The sequence below is a fragment of the Peromyscus eremicus genome, chromosome 8a, assembly GCF_949786415.1.
Source record: "Peromyscus eremicus chromosome 8a, PerEre_H2_v1, whole genome shotgun sequence".
Taxonomy (NCBI): Eukaryota; Metazoa; Chordata; class Mammalia; order Rodentia; family Cricetidae; genus Peromyscus; species Peromyscus eremicus.
This window is the reverse complement of record NC_081423.1, coordinates 14,549,725-14,575,115: the sequence shown is the minus strand read 5'-3', so window position 1 is coordinate 14,575,115 and position 25,391 is coordinate 14,549,725. Positions and strand designations below refer to the sequence as shown.

General features: G+C 40.8%; 1 protein-coding gene across 2 annotated transcripts in view; it reads right to left on the bottom strand.

Moving 5' to 3' along the window:
* The window catches only part of Ranbp17 (RAN binding protein 17), a 321,777-nt gene that overhangs the window by 22,568 nt on the left and 273,818 nt on the right, over nucleotides 1–25,391 (bottom strand). For both annotated transcript variants that reach the window (XM_059270225.1, XM_059270226.1), the window contains 2 exons: nucleotides 24,889–25,027; nucleotides 9,197–9,363 (listed from right to left, as the gene is read on the bottom strand). In XM_059270225.1, coding sequence (XP_059126208.1) covers nucleotides 9,197–9,363; nucleotides 24,889–25,027 — 306 coding nt within the window. The remainder of the gene's footprint in view (nucleotides 1–9,196; nucleotides 9,364–24,888; nucleotides 25,028–25,391) is intronic.

Here is a 25,391-nt window from a genome sequence, read left to right as displayed (position 1 = left end):
GGATCGTATCCTTCCACTGTGCTTAGAGGTGAGAACACATATCCTCATGGGGTGGAAATCCTTTCTGTTCTGGTAACTTGAACAATACTGGCAGAGCTTTTTTTTTTTTTTTTTTTTTTTTTTTTTTTTTTTTTTTCCTGATCCATGTGTAGACTAGACATTTTTCCTGGAGTTTTAGAAGGGCCATTTTATATTGAGATATAATCTTAGCATTACCATCTGGCTTATTCTATAGTAGCAGTGTATGACCACAATAGGTGTAGAGCTAAAATTATGTCTATAGACAATATTTTGAAAATTAATATTTTGGGTATTTACTTTAGAGACATCCACAGACCACTGCAAGGAATCAGGCTGTGCTGAGAGGCCTGGACAAATGCCAAGATGTAGGAGATCTTTGAGAGGAAATGAGGTACACCATAAAAATGCATTATGTAAGTTACATTAATATGACATCTATGTTGCAGCTCAAATTGTTATCCAACAAATATACCTACAACAAAAATTAAAGTAGCAGACACACTTAAGAAAAAGATTAAGACAATAGCCATTGTTCTAAAAGAACACATGATTTGTTCTAAAATATCACTTTAACAAAACTATCCATCCATCCATCCACACACATGCACACCATAGCACATGTGTGAAGATCAGAAGACAATCTGTGGAAGCTGGTTCTTTCCTCCACCATGTGGGTCCCAGGGATGAAGGAATAGTCATGGTCATAAGCACCTTTACCCCCCGAGCCATCTCACGGGCCCCTTACTTTTCTATTTTCAAAATTAAAAACATGGGCTTTAAAAACTTGTCTTTGGTCACAATGTTTTCTGTGTATGTGTGTGTGCGCGTGCATCTGTGTCATGAGCCAGAGGTCAACTTTGGGTATTATTACTGAGGTGTTAACTAGTCTGCTTTTGAGACAGGGTCTTTCACTAGCTTGGAACAGGCCAAACAGGCTAGGCTGGCTGGACAGTGAGCCCCAGGGGCCTACCTGTCCTTCTCCTCCAGTGCTGGGTTACAAGTAGGAGGCAAGACAAGCACTTTACTGACTGAGCCATCTCCCAGCCTGAGTTTTTCACTCTTAAGAGTTTATTCTCTCTTGGACTGAAATAATTATTTTATTAGTCTATGTACACAGGTGTTTTGCCTATATATGTGTCTGTGTGCCATGTACATTCAGTGTCCACAGAGGCTAGAAGATCCTCTGGAATCAGAGTTCCTGATGGTTGTGAGCAGCCATGTGGCTACTAAGACTTAAACCTAGGTCCTCGGAAGAATAGCCAGCGCTCTTAAACTCAAGAGTGTCTCTCCAGCCGCCCTGTGGACTTTTATTGCCTTGTTGTTACCTAGACAGGTTTAGACCTGGCCTTACATATTTTTTACTTCATCCTTAGCAGTTAGATCTGTGTGTGTGTGTGTGTGTGTGTGTGTGTGTGTGTGTGTGTGTGTCTGTGTGTGTGTGTGAGAGAGAGAGAGACAGACAGACAGAGAGAGAGAGACAGAGAGAGAGAGAGACAGAGAGAGGAAGAGATTCTTGACTTTTGCCTCAAACAAACCTGGTTATTTTTAAAATAACAAAAAAGCAAAATAAGAAGATAAGGAAAACCAAAATAACTATATTAAAAAACAACAAACAAAATATATTTCAAAAATTTGATAAAAATGCCAGCAAAAGTAGTGCTACAGGTTGGAGCTAGGAGCAACAGGGAGCCCCACATTGGAGCTCTCAGCCCTGGAACTCCTGAGGGTCACATACTCCACACTCACATACATGGCCCGCTCACTGTTCTGAGGTTTTTGTTGTTGTTGTTTTGTTTTTAATTTGTAGTCAGTGGGCAACATTAAAAAAAAATTCAAATTCTGAATTACTTTAGGACACATTTCAATGTGTCTGAGCCAGGCGGTGGTGGCACACGCCTTTAGTCCCAGCACTTGGGAGGCAGAGGCAGGTGGATCTCTGAGTTTAAGGCCAGCCTGGGCTACAGAGCGAGTTTCAGGATTAGCCAGGGCTAAACAGAGAAATCCTGTCTCGAAAAACCAAAAATAAATAAAATAAAATTCTGATGTGTCTAGCAAGACAATGGTTGGCTGTGTTTTGGAGATGTGGTGAGGCCACCCCCTTTAGACAGACGTATTCTCAACTGTAGGTTTCTTTCCTGTCTTCATTAATATTTCCTGCTTGGCCTGAGAGGTACCCTAGCTTGTGATACTTGAAGTGATGGCCAACCTTGTCAAACTGAGCACATCTGGATCTACTAAAACCTAAACAGCTGGACATATCTGTCAGGGATTTTTCTTTATTGGATCATGTGAGGCCTGAAGACCTGCCATAGATCTGGGCAACAACCTTCTGCTGGCAGCCTGTATAAAAGGACATGGAAGAAGGAAACTTGCTTTTTGCCTGCCTGCCCTCATTCTCACTGGAATGTTCATCTCTCTCACTGCTGTGGCATTCCTTCTTTGGGGTTTCAACAAGTGTTACAGACCTGCTGAGATATTCAACCTCACAGACTGAAGAACTATTGGATTCTGGGTCTTTCTGTAGGGAGACAGCTGTTGTTGAGCCAGCCAGACCACAGTCTGTAAGCCATTCTAATAGATCCTCTTTTCATGTACATAGATTCTTTCTATCAGTTCTGTTCCTCTAGAGCAACAGTTCTCAACCTTCCTAATGCTGCTGCCCTTTAATATAATCCCTCATGGTATGGTGACCTCCAACCATAAAATTATTTTTGTTGCTACTTCATAATTGTAATTTTGCTACTGTTATGAATTGTATGTAAATATCCATGGTTTCCAATGGTTTTAGGGGACCTCCAAAGGGGTTGTGACCCACAGGTTGAGAACCACTGATTTAGAGAAATCTGACTAATACACTTGGTAATGGTCAGGAAAGGCATATAGAGACTCAAAGCAACCAGGTATTATTAGATCCAGAGCTTAAAAATGGCTAGTGGTTCCACTAGTTTGGCTATTTGTCCCTGTGCTTTTTCCAATCATGGTCTCAACAATTCTCGCTCATACAATCCCTCCTCTTTCTCACCGATTGGACTCCCGGAGCTCCACCTGGGAGGAGATGGGAATGGGGGGTGGGATGGGGGGAGGGCGGGAGGAGGGAGGACAGGGAAATCCGTGGCTGATATGTAAAATTGGATTAAATTATAAAAAAAAAAAATGACTAGTGGTATCACTGGTAAAAGGTTCCTTGAGGAGAAAGGCTTTACCAGTAAGAAGTGGAAACTGGCATTCCATATTGAATCAATTTGAGATTAAGGATGAGACAGAGATGTGATGGGGTAAGGGAATGTTACATAGCACATTTACCTTTGTGAGCAGCTGCCGTCTGGATAGTCTCCTAGAGACACCAGGTTAAAGGGAACACCATAAAGTGGGCCGGAGAGATGCTCAGTGCTCAAGAACATTGACTGCTCTTTCAGAGGTTCCAGGTTTGATTCCCAACATCTACCTGGCAGCTCACAACCTTCTGTAACCCCAATTCCAGGGAATCTCATACCTTCTTCTGGCCTCCACGGGCACCAGACATGCAAGTGATACACAGGCATATATGAAGGCAAAAATGCCTATATGCGTAAAAATAAAAAAAAGATTAAGGAAAAAAAGGAAACTTCAAAAACAACCTCAAAGATGACTAGGGAAAACTCACAAAGAACATCCTGAGGTAATCACACTATCAGACTGATTTCCTCACGGAACCGTCCTTCCAAATGTTACATCCTCATCACCTACCTACGGAATTAGTGAGAAGGGTTGGGTTTACACCAGAAGGGAGGAAGCTCAGCTGTCTCAGACATGAGAGGGATACCTGAATTCTGTTCCTAGCACCCATGTCAGGTGGCTCACGACCACCCATCATTCAGCTCCAAGGGATCCAGTGCACTCTTTTGGCCTCCACAGGCACCGCATCATGTGCGCGCGCGCACAGACACACACACACACGTGTATACTTAATTTTTTTTAAAGGATGAGCATTCTAAATCATTCTACCTTGCGATGACCCAGTGGAACTCACAATGTTCAACTTGCCTTATTATTAGTTTTCAAAACACAATACAATATACTTCCCTAGATTAGAAGCCACCAAATGAGAGAGTAGATAGCTTTGTGGGTGAGTACATGAACTCTGGAGTTAAACAGACTTTCATTAAAATTTCAGTTCTTCAGAAAAGGGAGCAGTGGGTGTGGGAGAGGAAAGGAGAGTAATGGGGGGGGGGCAACATGATGAAAACACATTATATAAATGTATGAAAACGTCATAATGAAACCCATTACTAGGTATAACCAATATATACAAAAAAAGGAAAAAAGACAAAATAGAGGGCTGAATGGCTTAGTTCTTCAGCGTTCAGACCATGACCTCAGGAAAGACTTGACCTTTTTCTGCCTCAGTTTCTACATCTGTGAAATGATACTGCTAATTCCCCTCCCAGAGATACTTGATGATTATGTCCGACACTGTGGACACATGAACTGAAGGCAGTACCTGCATACCGTGAGGTCTCACATGTTACCAGAAAGAACACAGTGTATGCATGGATTTCTGTGAAGAGGACCAAGAGTGTGGCAACATATGTGAAAACATGTGTCACAACATCTGAGTGCCTCTTTCCCACTCTCTGTCTAATGACACACCCTTAGCTTCCTCTGAGTCCTTTGGCCAGTTATGAATGCTCTTTCCGCCTGTTCTGGTACCAGTCTACTGCCATGTTTCCAGTAATGAAGTTGTAAATCAACCATCCCAAACTAGCTGGTCAAATGGAGGGTCCCCTTTTCAATTTAAGGATCATGAGAAAAAATTTCATTTTTAGAGTTTTCTCAGAGCCAGGAGCAAGGAAAGAAAGATGCAAGATGAAGGACCAGTGGACGAAGATGAGGTCAAAAGCATAGGAGCTTATTAAAACTACGAGGACAGGAAAAGTGGGCACAGAGAGGAGCTGAATGGGCTCTGAGAAAACTCTACATTCATTAATATTAAAAAATATGGCTAATTATTTTTAAAGAGTTAAATAAGAAATGTATTTCATTTGCTTAAGTGTTTCTGCTAAGGTTCCATAGACCAGAGCTTCAACGACAGTTAAGTATGTGTTGACACTTTCTCCTATTTAGTATTAAGGAATGGAATCTTAAGTATGAAAGATGTCTTGTGTAGTATGTCAAAATGTTGAGCAATATCATTTCAGTCTAAACACAGAGATGAAAAAAGAGCAGATGATTTCCCTTTTGCTGTAATTCACTTTGGGATACATGTCATGAAGAGCACTATACAAAAGCAATTTTCATTGATTGACTGACTGATTGAGGAAAAGGGTGAATGTTCTTTTAGCTTATGTTCATACTGAAGTATGATTCTTATAGCTCCTGACAGCTCTTTACAATTTCTAGTTAAACGGCATGCTACCAAACAAACAAACAAATAAATGAAATAAAAAAGAGGAGAGGAAGAGAAAGTCTTAATTAGAATTTCTCTGAATTTTTAGTAGAGCTGACTTGAGCCAAATAGCTAGCTAGACTCGACCAGGTAAAAGTCACTCTGGTTCTCCTATGCACTGTATTTGGACATGACTATGATTGCAACCACCTCATCAACACGCTAACTGCTCGATCCACTCCGTGACAGAGGCAGTCCATAGGTACTGCTCTTTTTCTGCACAAGGTGCTACTCTCTCTAGAACATTTAAGGGGGTTCTGATGCAGTTTCGCATCAGTGCCTTTATCATTACAAAAAGAATTCATCATGTCTCTAAAATGGCTCCTCGATTCTGCAAACCTTCACCTAATTTGGGCACAGCTTTTGTCTTTTCATGTATCTGAATGAATGCTGATCTCCTGGTTATGAATGTAAATATATAACATGTCCAGTAACGAAACCGGAAAAAAAATCATATATAAACATTGTCTCCAAATTCCTGCAGCAGATCACTCTCACCCATTACTAATCAGTGGTGATTAGCAATCCGACCACTGCTACTACTGATCATCTCTTTTTAAGTTTTTAGTTCATTCTCCTAGTGACATAAAAATACTTGAGGAATTCTTCTCCCTTAATTTATGCAAACTGGGTTTTTCTCAGATGTTAAGTTGAAGGAATACTTGAGAGGCAGCATTTCTTACCTCAAACAGACTCACTTAAATTCAATGACTCTTCACATGGGATAAATTTTAGTCTTTGCAAAGTTACATCTGTTCACAAACTGTGGAAGATCTATAGTCACATGACAGGTCATAATAAATGCACTTCCAGGTGAGAGGCGGCACACAAGTGATAAGGCCTGAGAAGGTGCTGCGAACCCTTCACCCAGGGTCATTCATTTTCTGCAGAAGCTTGAGATCACGTTTGCAGTTTGGAACTGACACTCTCCATGCAATTATGCTTCTAGCCAAATATGTCCAGGGCGGGAGGAAAACAGTTCAAACCAGTAAATAATTGCAGTATCATTGCATCAGTTTAGTTTAAAGAGCTGACAAGCCCTCTCTAAACTCCAGGCACAATTAGTCATTAGGGTCTAGTTTTTCAGCACTGTTAAGCAATTTGTAACCCATTCCTCTTAATAGGGTTAGGCATTACTTAACGACACAGATGCCTTGAAAACTGAAACCTCGAGTTATGAAGCAGCAACCTTGTTCATTATCTTCTGTGATAGGCAAATCATCTATAAAAACAGCATTTAATGGGCAACCAATGAATAATCAATGGCTCACTTTTCATCTGAGTGTGAAAATGAGAATAATCTAATACAAGTCCCTCTGGTAAGAGTCTGAATCTTGGCTCTGCCACTCTTCAGGGCTGATTTATAAGGTCCTGGAAAGCTGATGTAAACAGATGATCAATGGCCCATCCCTGCTCATAATAACCCCCAACTGGCCCACTCCCTCTTTTCCAGGTCCATCCCTTCAGGCTATTAGCTCTGTCCGGCTAATTCTTCCCACTGCTCCTGCCTGCTGCTTTTACTCTGGCCATCCGTTCAGTCCAGCAGACTCAGAAGTAATTTTATACGCAGCAGAGAGCGGGTGGAATTGATTTTTCACTCAGTGCTCAGTTCCCATCTGAATAATTATCAATTTTACTGCCTCATAAAGGGAAGAGTCAAAATTTCAAATCAATTCAAAAGAGCTTTTGAGACGACAGAAACTGTGCATAAGAATAGAGGTCAAAGTTGTCAGTGACCTAAGGAGATGATGTCAGATATTACTATACCCAATAGTTGACATCAGAGGCACTCAAGATGATACAACCTAGTGCTAATGCAAATCATATTTATGCTGACTACCAGAGACCAGTCATTAATATTTAAAATGTTATCTGAAAGCTTACATCCCAAATAAATAGAATGTATTCCACTGCTTAATAAAGATATATCACTACTTAGTCATATGCTATAAAGTGAAAGATTACCAAGTCTTATTAACACACAGAAATGACTTAAACCAACAAACTCATGTTGATTCTGAGTAAAGACACACTGGCTCATCTCCTGCACGGTCTTACTACTAGCCTACTGATTTTTACTAAAAATTTCAACCAAATTAGAAGTGACTGCTCAAAGCTGATGGGACAATACTGTGATGATGACTGACTGCTAACATGAATGATTTTGTGGTAGACTTGTCTTTTGTCATGGTAGGCAGGGCCATGAATATTTGTTATCTTCAATGATGACATGCTATACGTCAGAGGTCCTCAGCCTTCTCCATGGAAAACACACAGGGCTGCAGTGTACCCCCACCTGTCCAGCAGTGACTTACAGGAATAAGTGCTCGAGAGAAGTGCATCCTAACCATGACAGAATGTGTATTTTGCACAGGCATCCAGGTGACTCTGAGATACCTTGAGAAGCAGTGGCTTGAGTTTTAAGGATGTGGGCTTTGGAGCTAAACAGACCTTGGTTCAAATTCCAATTCTATTACTTTCTAGCGAATCTTGAGGCACCCAGAATATTGATCTGTAAAACTGGGGATGATGCTAACCACATTTCTAGGCTGTTGTGGAGTCTGTAGTAATTAGTCCTTTGCTAGTTACTCAAAATATGAACGAATTACACTCATGCCATTTGTTCTTGGAATGCAACTAGTTAACTGAAATGTCACTACAAATAAGACTTTTATAATTTCATTTTGATCCTAGTAAAACCATTATATTCAGGAAGGAAACCTCTTCCACAAACTTCCCATTCCATTCTCATCATGTTCATGTGCAATGAGACAGTCTACTGACTCAGACGACATTGTTCACTAATGACAATATAGTCAGTGAGGTATTGACTTTTGCAAGTCAGACTATTATGGATATACCTGGGCAAAAGAAAACAGAAAAGGGTATACATATATTTCCCAAATTTTGTGGAAGTACAAACATCAGCCATAGTGATGGTCTATCTGTAAAATGGCTTTATTCTTTCTGGAATATTCCTGGCATATATCTTCATTTCTTATGTATGTTGTTTCTCAGATTGGCAGAAGTGAGTTACTTAAAACAATTATAAACTTGGACTTAGCCTGTGTTGGCCAGTTAGAAAGCACAACTAGGGACTGGAGAGATGGCTCAGCAGTTAAGAGCACTGGTTGTTCTTCTAGAGGTCCTCAGTTCAATTCCCAGCAACCACACGGTGGCTCACAACCATTTATAATGGGATCCAATTCCCACTTCTGGCATGCAGGTGTACATGCAGACAGGGTACTCATATACATAAAACACATGAAAAAATAAATCTTTTTAAAAAACACAACTGAAAACAAATTGCTGCATTCTCACGTATTAATTGACTGTTTGGAACACTGGCTAAGGTCTGAACCATGTGACTCGTAATCTTACGCTAAAAACAACTGCTAATTACACTTTCACGAATGGACAGCTCCTGGCAAGGTGTCCGCATGGAGCAGGAGCTCGTACACAACTGCTCCAGCAGCCATGTCCTTACTGCACATTTGAGAGCTGCCCAAGGTCCACGCAGGAAGTCTGAGTTCTGATCCACTTTCCTCAGGCCTCAGGAGAACTATCCCTTCTGAACTCTGCAGTGCCATGAACAGCATTGGGATTTTTATGTACAGGTAACCCTGAAGCCAGTGTACTCTGCACTGTCAGGGAAAGTATCAAGGGGAGTCACTGCTAAACATCTTGACAAACATTTATGTAAGTTCAGGGGCCAGAACAGCTTCTGGGAAAGACGTTAAGCGAAGTTACCTGCTGCAGCACATCCGGGTTTCGTTGCATAAAGTGTAACAGTCTCTGACCAGCCTGCACAGACTCCCTGCATTGAAGTGGCTTCTTGCCCTCTTTTGCTATGTGCTTGAAGAGGTAGGTGACCATGTAGTCTAAACTCGTACAGCAGCTGGAGGAGACGACTGTATCTGGACAAACAATAACAATTCATTCCCATTACTGATCTGTTTGCTCATTTGATTATTCTCTCTATTAAAAAGGTAGGATTTCAAAGCACTTCAGTGAAACGCTAAATCCTTGAGAGAAGGGGTTTGGCTTTTTTCTTTAAGCCCTGTGTCTATTACAGGGTCTGGCATAGAGAAACACTAGCAAGAAAATGATTCCTGGTCTGAACTGGACAGAATTCCCCATTTGGGACTTGAACAGCCTCTGTTCAATTTGACTGGTTATTAAGCATCTACTTAGTGAAAAGTACTTCAGGGGAAATGGCTCCAAAGGGGAAATAGGTGCAAACCCTGCTCTGGTGTCAAAGAGCTCATGGCTTTCCACAGAGGTCACCGCAGTATAAAACGATATATGAAGGAGTCACACAGTCACATACTGCTGCTGCTGCTGCTGCTGCTGGCGTGTGTGTCTTTTGAGACAGGGTTTCTCTGTGTAGCTTTGCACCTTTCCTGGAACTCACTTGGTAGTCCAGGCTGGCCTCGAACTCACAGAGATCTGCCTGGCTCTGCCTCGCGATTGCTGGGATTAAAGGCGTGCGCCACCACCGCCCAGCTAGGGAAAGATCATGTTTTAATGGTGGTCAAAGTGAGCTGGATGAGGACATGGCCTGAGCTAGCTTGGAAAGGTTATTTCTGTGTGATACAAGGAGGAAGATTTTCAGGTAGAGAATAACAAGAGTTGAGAACATGGAGGGAACCCTGGATTTTGGGGCTGGACAGCTCTGGTTTCAAATCCCACCTTTCCCCCTTGTACTGTTACTTTGGAAGTGCTAGTTCACTTCCCTCATTATTTGTAAACTATTCTGCAGAGTTGAATGAGAAAAAAGACTTCATCAGTAAATAGCTGAAATGTACGAAGGGCTTACTACATGTTAGTAACAGCATTAAACGTCTTATATGGATTATTGTTTTTAATCTTTTTTTATGTTTATGTTTTTGTTTTTTTAAGACAGGGTTTCTCTGTGTAACAGTCTTAGCTGTCCTGGAACTCGCTCTGTAGACTAGGCTGGCCTCGAACACATGGAGATCTGCCTGCCTCTGCCTCCTGAGTGCTGGGATTAAAGGTGTGTGGTGCTGTAGCACGAATCTTAAAAGTTCTTATTAATAAAAACAAACCTGATGCCAGGTATTGGGGTGAATGCTGGAAGATCAAAGAAGCAGAACAAGCCACAGCCACCTCACCTCGCCAATTCCTCAGCTGATCCTGTTTCCTCAGACTGGAAGCCTCTGAGTCCTCATCCAAATGGATCTCAGCTAAACTGTTGCTAGAAGCCTAAAAGCTTAACAAGCTCTAGTTCCTGGTCCTCATGCCTTAAATACCTTTCTGCTTTCTGCCATCACTTCCTGGGATTAAAGGCGTGAGTCACCATGCCTGGCTGTTTCCAGTGTGGCTTTGAACTCACAGAGATCTGGATGGATCTCTGCCTCCAGAAGGCTAGGATTAAAGGTGTGAGTGCCACCATTTTCTGGTCTCTGTATCTAGTGGCTGTTCTGTTCTCTGACCCCAGAAAAGTTTATTAGGGTGCACAATATTTTCAGGAACACAATACCACCACAGTGGTGCCATCACTGCCCTTGTTTTTAACCTTTATCAGTCCTGTAATAGTTATTCTCATTTTATAGGTGAAACTTAGAGATTTAAGTGACCTGTTCAAGGGCACGCTAAGATCAGGTTGGACAGTAAATAAAGAGTTGAACCATGAATGTGCACTGTCAATAACTACATTAAAATCAAGTATTAAGTAAAAATATATACAAGCATCAAATGTTTTTAAAATAATGGGGGTGGTGCTGGCTCTGTGGCAGAGTACTTCTATATTACATGAGGCCCTGGAGGTTTGATCCTTGGCACCCATGAAACCAAACCAAACCAAACCAACCAACAACCCCACAGTCGGAACTCAAACTGCTGTTACTCCTGGGCTGTCACTCACAGTAAATAGGACGATGATACATTTTGGAGGATCAGACTTTGGTTTGCATTCAAAAATGTGCAGGGGAATCATGAAAGAAGGTTAACAAAGTAGGTTGGGTTCCTACATGAGAGCATCCAAAAATAGGTGGAGATACATTTAATTTGAAAGTCAACAGAGATGTTATTGAAAGTTTTCTAAGCAAGTAATTGCTATGCAACCATTTATAATTTCCTTTGTACACTAAAATGATCAACTTTTAAGTTCTTTGTTTTTGATGGAGACAGGGTCTTGCAATAACCCTGGCTGTCTTCTGACTTGCTATGCAGCCAAGAATGACCTTAAACTTCTGTTTTTCCTGACTCTACCTTCTTAGTGCAGGTGCTGAGATTGATAGGCCCAAGCCACCATGCATCCTAGGTAAGAACTCTACAGCTGAGCCATACCCCTAGCCTCATCTAACCTCTAACTACTGAGTATATCAGGTATTGTTTGCATTTTTAAAATGAGAAAAGGCCGTGGATGCAGCTCTGTACTACAGTATGTGTCTAGCATGTTTAAGGCCCTGGAGTAAGGGGAGGGAGGAGAAGCAGAAAGGGAGGGGGGAGGGGAGAGGAGGCCAAACCCCCGAAATTCTCTAGTTGATCCCATTTCAGTGATTTAGAATCATAACATGGTTAGAATGATACTACCCATATTTTTCGTTAATGATGACATGTTGACACATTCCTGGCCATTTTTGACTACTAAGAGAAATGAAAATGGCAACTAAAGTAGCCTATACTTGGGAGGTGGAGGCAGGAGGATCACCAGTTTGACCGACCTAGGTTATATGAGCTCTTTTCTCAAAAAACCAAAACCCAAGTCAAACTAAACGAAATAAACAAAAAGAAAGGCAGCAGGGTGGGTGGGGTGGGGGAAGCTGAGAAACAGCTTCTTATCCATCTTATGTTTGAGACATGAACATCTGATAGATCAGAGGTGAAACAGTGACTTCAAGAATGGGGAGCTAAACTAACCTGAGAGAATATTCAAGAGCAGGTATGACCCATGCTTAGCAATACTTAGCAGTGAACTAACACTCCAGCTTGAAAAGGCCCTGGAACTAGAAAGGAGGAGGTCTGTGGGCTTCTGAGACACGGACAGAGTGATGGAAGCCCATACAGGATCCCGAGCAATGAGAGGTTGAATGAAGGTCCAAAGACAGGTATGGACAGTAGTTTTGGAAAACACTGGGATAAGATACCTTTTGTTGTTTGTTTCTGTTTTTGGAGACCGAGTTTCTCTGTGTAGCCCTGGCTGTTCTGGAACTTACTTTGTAGACCAGGCTGGCCTCGAACTCACAAAGATTTGCCTGCCTTTGCCTCCCAAGTGCTGGGATTAAAGGTATGCACCACCAACACTGGGAGGAATATTTTAAGAAAGGAGCATTCCCTGGCTTCTCAAAACTATGGAATTTATGTACTGGTTAACTCACTCCTCATTACGCCCCACACCCAAGGCTGCTCTGTAGGAAGAAACCCTGTCCCCTGCTAACTTTGGGAGGCAGCCCAGGAACCAAATATTCATTTCTTGAGTTGTTTTTCTTGCTTTTTCGCCTTCATTTTTCTACATTTGAAGCCTTGATCATGAAAGTAAACAGATTTAAGTAGAGAGCAATAAGCTATCAATCATGCACAAAATTTAAAGTCTTCATATAATTTGGTGACCACACTGCCATGCAAGTTGCATTAAAAGGGTCTAATCCACTGAGTCAGCTGCAGAAAAGCCAGGTAAACACTTTAGACTCAAAGGTTGGAGCACACAGCTTTGCAATAAAAGCGGGGGTTTCCATTATGGTTGATTTATGGTTGGGGCTTTGAAAAGGATAAATGTTATTTCCAGGTAGTTTTAAATGTGTGGAATCATAAGGATTGTGGGCAGTTGCCAAAACAAGATGACTAGTGCTGAAGACAACGCATTAATTAGCATCACCTCTTTTTTATTTGTAGAGGAGGCTATTATGTGAGGCTCAAAGAATGACTTCTCAAAGAATGTGCAGACACCATGGCTTTTTAACTTTTATGCTACTTCTTGGTTTTTAGGATAATTTGGAAAGGATTCCATCTGTGAGTCAGACAAGTCTGGAAGTGTTGTGACACCATTGGGCACTCTGTCCTCTCCAGCAACTCACTGTTTGGTACTGAGATAGCCATGTGCTCGCCACAGGAAGCACACGCATCATTAATAGCTCTCCTGTTTACTAAGACCCACTATGGAAAGCTGCTCTGAAAAGTTAACTGTGTACAAGAGGAACACAAGTACAAGAGTCAGGAAGATGATAATGGGGTGCAGTTGAAATCTGGCTTCAGCTCAAAACTCATCATAGCCCAAACAAGGACGAAGGCAGTGGAAAGACAGTCTGAAAGGCAACTTCCAAGACAAAAGGATTATTGGGGAGGACGAGCTGTAGAAACAGGCAAGCAGACTGCCTTCACCTCCACAGTATGCATGCAGTCCATGCATACTTGCATCATGTGAAGCTTCACTAGGACATGCAGCATGTAGAGACTGTGACAGTGTTCCCTCCCCATAGGGTATTTCCCCTTTTTCATTTTCTAAGCATTTCCCAAACTTTCAATCCCTTAAACACAAAGCCCTATCTATTAAACTAGTTCATGGTTGTCTTCTCTCTTTAGCACTATTTGTGGTGGGAAAGAACTCGAAAGTATTTCTTCAATGTTTCACTAGTAATAGTATATCAATACTGAACGTTCCATTCAAGAATGTTACAAATGGCGACATACATACCTTGGCATTCACATACATTTTATTGACAATAAACAGGTCTGGTCATGTGTAGCTGACTTAACGTTTTGCTTGCCCTCACTTTTCCTAGGCAAGTACTTATGCTATTCAGCCACCCTCGGCCAAGCAGCACAGTCATTCTCTGTTCAGCACTTTGTGCTGTCCTCTACTCCTGTCCCCACCACACAGCTCGTCTCCACGACCTTCTCTCATCACTGCTTCAGGAATTACTACCTCATTTTCTTGTCTGAGTGTTTCTTCACTTATTGTTTGTCACTCACCATTAAAATACAAGCTTCATGTCTTATTTCTCTCAGTACTGCCGAGGTATGTAGCATTTGTATGAGCGCTCATTATTGAAGAAATGAGTTGAGAATCATTAAGAGCTGCTTTTTGTAAGCCTGGGGCTTGCTCTATACTTGTAAAAGATCTGTGCTTGGGTATCATACCAAGAGAGAAAAAATCCAAGCGGCTACTTTCAACATTCAATCTTTATTGAAGACACAGGGTCTAACTCACTGGTCAGCCACCTAAGTTGCAACAATATAAGAGGTTGAAGGCAAAACCTAAGTACAAGGATAACCTCTTCTATCAGGTACCCAGCTGTCAAAGCTGCAAACTTTATCAGATAGATGTAGCAGGGAGGTGTGATGAAGAGAAACAGGAAAGACTCTAAATAACTTTCTGAGCAATACCGTACTCATCTATATACTGAAAATATTACCTAATTAATTCTTTCAGTAAGTATTTAGCAAGCACTTGCTATATAGGACTTGGAAATAAAGTAGTGATCAAGACCCTGCTCCCTTATTGGCCAAAGGGGTCCAGCAGACACCCTTCCCCAAATATTGTTGGGTATTCCTAATGCTATTGGCTACATTCCACAGCTTGACGGTAAGACTGTTCACATTATTGAAGATACCACATACTTATGGATAGAACAAAGAGACATCTGTTATGGGAATTCTGAAATCCTTGTTAGAAATCTAGCTGGTGCTCAATTGGAAGCTTTATCTCTACTGGCTAGTGTTCATAGTGTTGGAAAGCTTTGTGCATGCTACCAGAGGAGAAAAGTAATCCCCAAGCTCACCCATCTACGAACTCTTTGAACTACAATATTGATCTTCTTGTAAGAAAGGCCCACTGGTGCAATGTGGTATGAATGTTATAAGAATATTCAACTACTTTTAAAAACTGGATTTAAGGACTGCTCCATGAGCTGGAATTCATACCAGAAATAGTTAATGAAGGAGAACCTGAGATGGTCATGGGCTGAGGGGAAAATCTACTATTAGTCTGGTAAGTGAACACAGCAATAAAATGACACCTAACGACACATTTCTATATCCACAGATCAGTGTAGCACTCAGTCCTCATCAGAGAAGCTTCTTCTTGCTGTAGATGGTAATTAATACAGGGACCCACAACTGGACAGTGTGCAGAGAGTAAGAGACTTTGGACTGCTCAGTCCTAAATGGGATGTCATTATCACACAATCTCCTCAAAGCTCAGAGATCTATGCAGAAGAAGGGGAGAAAGGGAGATGATGTCTGGGAACAACAGATACACATATGAACTCATGACAGCATGCACAAGGGCTGCACAAGCTGAAGGCAGACGAAACTCACAGCGTGGAGGAGGGAAATGGGTACAAAGTCCCTTGCTCACCAAGAAGCTATTCACAACTGGCAGCTGCTGGAGAGAGGAAATTGGTTTTCTTCAATGGAGTGATATTGGTATATCAACCACACTCCAGTGCAGCCCTCATGTCAGGAGTAGCTGGCCAACACAAAACAGACTCTGTGTAGATGTGTGTGTGTGTGTGTGTGTGTGTGCGCGCGCGCGCGCGCGCGTGTGCGTGGTTTGATTTTGTAAAAGAGAAAGAACATGAAGTTGGGTGGGTAGAGAGGGGTGGGAGGATCTGGGAAGACTTGGGGGGAAGTATAAGAATATGATCAAAACATATTGTATGAGATTCTCAAAGAATAAAGAAAACATAAAAAACAAAACACTACTCCTGCCCCTCAGAAGCTTATGCTCCAGCAGGAAATGAGGACAAACAGTGCTTCTAGAACACTTTGCCCACTATTGGTATAAAGATGTTCATGAGAATGAGATGAGTGAACACAAAAACCCCTATGACAGAATCAGGCACATAGTATGTGTCCATTGTCACTGTGTATACAGTGTATTAGTGATATGGAGTTGACTGATATTTAGGACTTGATGTTCGGCACCCCTTCATAATGCTGTTTTGTTGAGCCTCTAGAGAGCCTTGCTGAAATGCAGATCACAGGCCTGAAGAATATTAGACTTTGAGACTAACGTCTGCTTGCAACTGATTCAAAACCCATAATGTTACTATGATGTAAGATAACAGAATGTCAAAGCTAAACTGTAATAACACAAGACAAGACTCCTGCTTCTTCCCACGAAGGATTAACTGCTATGAGGATTTCCCCTCTTGCCATAAACAACCAGAAACAGGACAAAATATATGAAACACAGTTTTCAATTACTGCACAACAAGAAGTATAGGACTATTAAACCAGAGGAGAGGGAAATGAATGGGGTAATACCTACAATTGCTGGAGCACACTGCCCAAAGCAGTAGACGGCAGGACAGCAAGGGCGACCCAAATACAGCCAAGAGGTCTCGTTGAGTTGAGAGTAACAGACTGAGATATGGAAGACCGAGGCAGCTACAGTTGTGTATGAAGTACCAGAGAGTGGAATCACAAAGAGGACAATTAGAGAGATCTGTCAGGAGTCTCTCTGGTGTCTTCCTTGCAAACATGAGAAGAAACTCACCAAAGCTGAAAGCTGGAGGCCAAAAGAGTCCTAATTATCACAAAGGGCCGGAATAGCTCCTGAAGACGCTTCTAACACACTGCAGTGTCCCCAAAGTGCTATCCCTTAGTATGGGACTCAACAACTCCAAAATCAATGCTCTCTCCCAGCTGAAATGAACGAAATTAACCCCAAAGTCACTCAACTAAAAGAACAAAATCCAAAATTGTAATCAAACACTATACAAAATAAAATTCACAATATCTGATATCCAATAAAAAAATCAAGACATACATAAGGAAAATATCTGATTCGTAAAAATAAATCAGTAGAAAACCATGTAGACATGACTTTAGGAGACAAAGATCTAAAATGAGTTCTCATAATAACATCCAACTAAAGGAAAGCAGGCACTTGAGAAGAGAGTAGAAGATACAGAGAAGACCAGAGGTTGGTGCAACGATCCAGCTTGTAGTATTTAGCTATTCAGGAGGCTGAGGCAGGGGGATTGCTGGAGACTAAGAACTCATGGTCAGTGCAGGCAACAAAGTGATACCCTATCGTGTGCACTTGCAGGCACACAGTGTGTACACACATGTAAAGAAATGGGATTTCTAGAGAATAAAACTATAATATCTGAATAAAAAGTACATTGATAGATTAAATACTGTAGAAAAAAATCCATGAACTTGACATAGCACTATAGAAATGACTGAGAACGAAGAAGAAGGGGGAGAAGGGCACAGCTGAGCTGCAGGCTACCAAGAGGCTTAGAGCACATGTGTAACTGGAGTTGAGGGCTGTAAACCGACACACAGACTGTGGCTCTTTCAAAGCATGCAGTGGGTGGGGTGTGAGGGCTCAGGCCTTTAATCCAGTGCTAGGGAGGCAGAAGCAAGCAGAGCTCTGTGAGTTTAAGCCAGCCAGAGTTACAGAGGAGACTGTCTCGAAAACCAAAACAAACAAATAAAAAGTAAACTTTGATAAGATTATTTAAAGATGCTCATTTTAAACACATAGAGCACCAATAAAAAATAAAGGCATGCTGATAAACGCATGGGGGATAGAAGACGGCTCATTTGAAATATTTAACTAGAGCTGAGCAAGTTGTAGCATGCCTACAATCTCAGCTACTCAGAGGCAAGGGCAGGAAGAGGGTAAGTTCAAGGCCAGAATGGATTATACATTGTTGTCTGAGAAAACAACTAACCAAACAACAGATCAACCAAAAACCCCCTCTACTGATCTAAACCCAACAAATTAAAACAAGTATAGGCTTCAATCTAAACAAAAGATGGAAGAAAAAGGCAAGTAAGAACAAAGATCAGGTGGGAAAACACACATGAGCAGTGCAGACTCAGACCCAAAATACACGGGGAGGTACACCACACACCTGGAACTCTATTGAAAGGGCAGAAAAAGTCAGCTCTGCTACACAATCTAATCCCTGCTATCTCTGCATGCTGGAGAACCTCCATGGCCTCATCCCCAGAAACTGAACAGAGAGGCTTCACAGGGGGGAATTAAGGCTGCTGTTATTCATGGGAGGCCCAGTGTAAACTCAAGGGTCCTTAGAACTGAAGAGAAGAAAAGACGTCAGCCCAAAGATGTCTTTATAGAATTCTTAGAGGCACAACGCTGCTGCCTTTGATGATGGAGACACTGGGCCACAGACTAGGACTATAGACACCTATCTCTCTCTCTCTCTCAAGACACAAATCTGTGCTGACATCCTGATTTTAACTCGGACCCAGGCCAGACATGTAAGGTCTAAAACCGTAAGGGAATACATTATGTTTTAAGGTATCAAGTTTCTGATAGAGCAGAAATAAGTGCGTGTGCTCTAGAAATAATCAATTTTAAATATAAAGACATTTTTATAACATAATAAAAAGATTCTGGGGTGGTGAGATGGCTCAGTGGGTAAAGGTGCTTGCTGCCAAGCTTGATGACCTGAGTTTGATTCCTGGGACCTCCTCAGTCAAAGGAGAGAACTGATCCCTGAACGTTGTCCTCTGACCTCCACATAAACACTATGGCACATGCACCTCACTCCCAAATAAATACATGTAATTAGAAAACTCCAGATATTATCAGACAGAACTTTCAGAGAAAAAAAATATTACCACAGATCATGAGGGTCATTTTGTGATAATAAAAAAGGTAAATTCAAAGGAATACCGTAATTTCAAATATTCACGCACTTGACAGGAACTTTGAAATATTTAATACACATATTGATAGGACTGAACAGAGATGGAGACCAGGGCTAGGCTCTAACCATAGCTAGACTATAGTAGTTTTCTCTTGTCAATTCACAGAACAAGGAGATAAAAGAAATTCTACAACCTAACAGTAAGAATATAGATTACTGGAACGCCATCAATCACTTAGCTCTGACCTGATACTTAGAATGCTCTTCACAACAGTGGAACACAAATTCACACAAGTACCCGTGTCAAGTTCATGGTAGTTTGAACCATAAAACAGTCTTAATGAATTTAAAAGGTTAAAAAAAAATCGCTGAATTGCTGAGTGTAGTGGCACACTCCTATAAAAATCCCAGTCCTCAAAGCAGAGGCAGATCTACCTGCCTCTGAGGCCAGCTTGCTCTACAGAGTGAGTTCCAGGATAAATAGGGCCATACAGAGAAACCCTGTCTCAAAAAACAAAAACCAACAAACTATACTTAATTACAGAGTGAAGAACATCTTCAAATAATTGAAAACTAAGCAATATGCTTCAAAGGAATCACCTATTGCTCAAATGAAAATCAGCAGGACAATAAAGACATTTTTGTGGTCATACTGTCTACCTTCCAGGCACTCATGTTTCTACCCACAAATCTGAACTGTTGTAACTTTGGTTAAAGAAGCTTCTTTTTGCCATGGGAAATGGTGAGAGGCCCCAAACTGATCAAAGTGCTGAGAATAAGTGACTGAGTGCTTATCCCTTTATGGGACGTCCTTATCAAGTCCCCAATCCCCAAGACCCAGGGACATCTCAGAGGAGAGGGCAGGAAGAATTGAGAGCTGGAGGCTATGGAAGAGCCCTGTGAAATGCTGTCTCCTGGATATGACATGACTAATGGACTTATGAACTCAAGCAAAGACTGGGGTGAAACTCAAAAGACCCACCTAGCCAATGAGCTATTAGCAGTTGATGGCTGCCGCGGACAACAGAGTGGTCACTCTTTTGGTAGTTTTCAAGTTCCAGTAGATGGGCCTCAGCAATGAGCACGTGGACAGGCAGCACTCACTGGGCTTAGCGGGTTATTCAAGAGAGTAAGAAAAAGAAGACAGGAAGGTGGGAAGAGGACATGTATGCTGAGTGGGGTTTGAGGAAAGCTGTGGATGAGTAGAGGGTGGATACAGAAATACACTGTATATACATGTTATGAGATCCTCAAAGAATAAATGAAAAAAATATATCTTTTTTGGTTTTTTCAAGATTGAGTTTCTCTGTGTAGTTTTGGTGTATGTCCTGGATCTTGCTCTGTAGACCAGGCTGGCTTTGAACTCACAGAGATCCTCCTGGCTCTTCCTCCTGAGTGCTAGGGTTAAAGGCATGTACCACCACTGCCCGGCTAAAATATTTTTAATTGCTGGGTGGTGGTGGTACCAGCACTTGGAAGGCAAAGACAGGCATAGCTTTGTGAGTTCGAGGCCAGCCTGGTCTACAGAGTGCGTTCTAGGACAAACAAAACTACACAGAAAAACCCTATCTCAAAAAAATTTTTTTTTAAAAAAAATTGAATAACAGAAAATCAGAATACATGTAATCTTTGAGATATGCTCATAGTAATGCTAATGTAGTATATGTATACATTACGAAAGAGGTCTAAAGGTTTAAAATCAATAAGCTATATGTTCATCTGAAAATGAGACTGGAAAAGAGAAAGCAAAGTGAACTGAAGAAAATAAAAAATTGTACTTAGTAAAATAAAAATTAGAAAACAGAAAAATTATCAAAATGAAAGCTTTACAAATAAAACTGGTAACTACAGCCAGAATGATGAAAAGAAGAGAGGGCACAATGACCAGCACCAGGGTATCACTGTAGAGACTATAGACAGACGATACAGACACACTGGATAGCAGGTGGATACTATGAACGATCTCATGACAATGACATAAAAGGAACTTTAGATAAAGTGGACAATCCTTAAAGACATGAACAACTAATACCCTGATGATATATTAGATAATTGGAACAGCCACTGAAGAAATTTAGTTTGTGGTTGAAAACTGCCCAAAGACAAATCTAAGTGAGATGGTTGAACTGGAGAATTCCAGTCAACATTAACAACCGCTGTACAAGTCTATGCAAACCTGACACAGCAGAGGAGGAAACACTTTTGAGCTCGTATTATGAAGAAGGCACAAGACTAACACTAACATATGTCAGGGTTATGAAAACAGAATAGTATGTAAAAACTATAGGAGAATATATTAATATAGAAGAACACACCAATATCTGATAATACAAATAAAGATGTAAAAATCTGTACCAAAATCTTATCATCCTCACTGGGTGGTGGTGGCAGACGCCTTTAATCCCAGCACTTGGGAGGCAGAGGCAGGCGGATCTCTGTGAGTTCGAGGCCAGCCTGGTCTCCAAAGCGAGTTCCAGGAAAGGTGCACAGCTACACAGAGAAACCCTGTCTCGGAAAAAAGAAAAAGAAAAAGAAAAAGAAAAGAAAAATCTTATCACCTTGAATCCAGGAATACATGGTTGGTTTGACCTCTGAGCATGATCATTAATATTAATGCAATACATTAGCATTAAAAACCCTATATATTCTTTTAAAATTTTTTTATTTAAAATTTTTTTCATTTTATATACCAACCCCTGTTCCCCCTCCCTCCCCTTCTCTCGCTCCCCCACTCTCTAGTGTTGTTCTATTACTGTGATAAAACTCCATGACCAAAAAGCAACTAGGGGTTTACGTTATCTTACAAATCTCAGGCTACACTCCATCACTGAAGGAAGTCAGGGTAGGTAGAGACCATGGAAGGGATGCTGATTACTGGCTTGTTCTCCAGCTCACATTTAGATATCTTTCTTACACCTTCCAGGACCACCTGCCCAGAGGTGACATCACCCACATGGGCTAGGCCCCCCCAAACCAACCACTAATCAAGAAAATACCCCACAGGCTTGCTTACAGGCCAGTCTGATAGAAGCATTTTCTCAGTTGTGGCTCTATCTTCCCAGATGACCCCAGCTTATGTCAAACTGACAAGAAACTAACTAGCACAAGTACATAGAAAAAAATATTTGATAAGGTCAATTCAATACTATTCATGATAATAATATCAGACAATAACACTTTAAAGACTCATAATTATTAAGATGAGGACCTGGAACCGTTCTGTACGGCTGGAGCAAAATGTTGCTAGCCACATTGGGAAATAGTTCAGGTTTCCTAGACAGGAAAAAAAACATCTAATGAGAAACCTAACATTATATGAATGTTATGAGACTCAATGCTTTCTCCCATCCCGGAGATGACAAAATGGTATTTGGTACGATTGTCTCTGTTTTTCCATAACCCCAACCTAACCCAGTACTGTTTTATAGGTTCTAGCTAGTATATAAATGTAAAAGATAAGTTAAAGCTTTAGTTGTGGATATATTTATGTAGAAAAATTTAAGAAATCTATAATAAATTAGCACAATTAGTAAGTTTAGAAAGGTCAACATATAAAAAAATAAACATTATTTCTATTAGGTAGCAAAGAAAGATAGGAAATTTAAGAACACCATTTAAGCAGCACAAAATCTATGTTTGGTTATAAATCAAACAAAATACATATAAAACTCAGATTCAAAGCCATAATTAAGGAAGACATTAGTGAGTAGAAGAATGGAGGAATTTTCCAGAATTGGTCTTGAATATAGCTAATATGCCTGTTATCTCCAAAAGGAGCTGCAGGACTCAGTGCAGTCCTAAGCAAAATTCCCCTAGTCTTTTGTTTGGGGTCAGGGGTGGGGAAATACAAAATGATAGGTTAATTCTAAAATTTCTACGAAAAGGCAAAGAATTAATGTTATAATAATTTGTAAGAGAAAAATATCAAAAGACTGTACTACAGCATTTAAGACCAAGTATAGAATTAGGCCATGTAGTTAGTAAAAGGTAAATAAGCAAAAGATAAAAGGTTCTAGAACAATCAAATACTTATGTTTTAAAAGGAATCTATGTTTGATCCCTAGAACACAGGTAAAAGTTAAATTGAAATGCATCTAGATTTAAACACGAGAGCCAAACTGATGATACTTTTGGAAGAAAATGGGAAATCTTTATGACTTCAGGCTAAAGAAGTATTGGATTTTCTCAAAATAGAAACTTTTCCTTTTCACATGATACTGTTAGTAAAACACAAAGACATGTCATAGGCTCAAATTATCTGCAAAACATATCTGAGTAAGAATTTGTATCCAAACCCGGAGGTGGTGGCACACATCTTTAATTCCAGCACTCGGAAGTCAGGGACAGGCGGTCTCTGTGAGTTCAAGGCCAACATGGTCTACAAATTGTACAAGAGTTCTATGACAGCCAGAGTTGTTACACAGAGAAACCCTGTCTTGAAAAACATCATCAACAACAACAACAAATCCCCAAATAAACAAACAAAATCTGTATCCAAACCTGAAGGTGGTGGCACACACCTTTAATCCCAGCACTCAGGAGGCAGAGGCAGGCAGATCTCTGTAAGTTCAATTCCAGTCTGGTCTACAGAGCAAGTTCCAAGACAGGGTTACACAGAGAAACACTGTCTTGAACAAACAAAAAATCTGTATCCAGAATATATAACAACTTACAAATCACCAACAACATAAACCACAGAGTTACAAAAAAACCAGAGTAAAAGCTATGAACAAACACTTCACCAAGAAAATGTAGGTTACTGTTTGGATCTACAATGTTCCCCAAGGCTCCTAGGTGGCTCCATTCCCAGCTGCTGGTGGAGAGAGGTGATTGAGTGGATCATGGAGGTGCTAACTTCATTAACAGGTTACTCGTTGAGGAGTTCATATTGAATACATAATGGGGTAGGGATGGCTGAAGGAGTGGGTTACTGAGGTGTGTCTTTGAAGTATATCATTTGACTTCAAACCTGTTCTCTTGCTCTCTCTGCTTCTTGGTCACCATGAGGTTAGAAACTTTGTTTTGTCAAATGCTTCCTGCCATAACCTTTAGCCTTGCTTCAGGCCTAAGATGAGGAGAACAAGGGACCACGAACTAAAATCTCTGAAACTGTGAACCAAAATATTAACCTACCTTGCCCTATGTTGACTTCTCTCAAGTATTTTGCCACAGCAATAGAATACTAACACCATACATGATAAAGCAAGTAAGCATGGAAATACCCTCAAATTATTCATTGGTGATATGGAATGAAAACCACAGAGACTCCATTTCACTATGATGGCTCAGCCTGAGAAGAGTCACTGCAAGTGTGAGGATGAGGAACAGTCAGAACCTTTCTACACTGTTGGAGCAAACACTACAGCCACATCGGGAAATGTCATCTCAGCATAGCAACCGACAGGTACAACCCTAGGTATTTATTTGACGGAAATACAAAGCAGAGTCACATAAAGACGTGTGTATGAATGTTCTGTTTTAAGAGTCCACTTATATACAAATCTAGAAAGACAGTAGTTTCCTTGGAGTAGGGTTAAGGATAGGGAATAGACTTGATGGGGACATAACGGAGTATAGTGATGCAAATATTTTATAAACTGTTGTGACTCATTTTTGTGTATGTATCTGTTAGAACTTTTTGGACTTAGATGGTATTTAAATTGTATCTCAAAACTGATAAAAAAATTGCCAAAATATTAAAAGTGTATTTTCCAATTTGCAAGTAATAGCTTGTAAAATAATCTTTCAGTTGGGCTGATAACATTTCTTTGCCCTTCATCGGACAAACATCTCAGTGGACACATACATTAGGAGAATGAAGTCAAGTCTTTCCATGACCCTTACCAAGAGTGGTGAGTCCCTCTGAGAGAGATGTGAGAACATACAGAAGCACAGGAGGCTCCAGGTTGGTGATGAAGCTCATGTGGTCCTGGGTGAGACATTCCAGGAGTGGATAATAAGACTGGCTCAGTTTCCGATATTGCTACACAAAGAGATAGAGTAAATGTCAAGCCACATGGACATAGCAACCCATCTAACTAAATTATTATTTGGTAAATGATCTATTATTTATCATATTCTAAAGACAAGAGACAATTATATGAGATAATACCTGGGAAATCTCAAATGCAATGTAAACCAGTATTCAAGGTATAACACTCATGGCAAATATAACCTAGAGTCGGATGGCACCTAGTGAGATTATAACATTTCTATAAGCATGCTTATTCAAGATATGGTTTTCCAACCCCCCCTCCAGACTCACTCAATAAAAAGCTTTGAAGTATGGCCTTGAAATAAGCAATTTTTCATACATGGTAAATACAGTCTTATGTACCTTCCCAGGT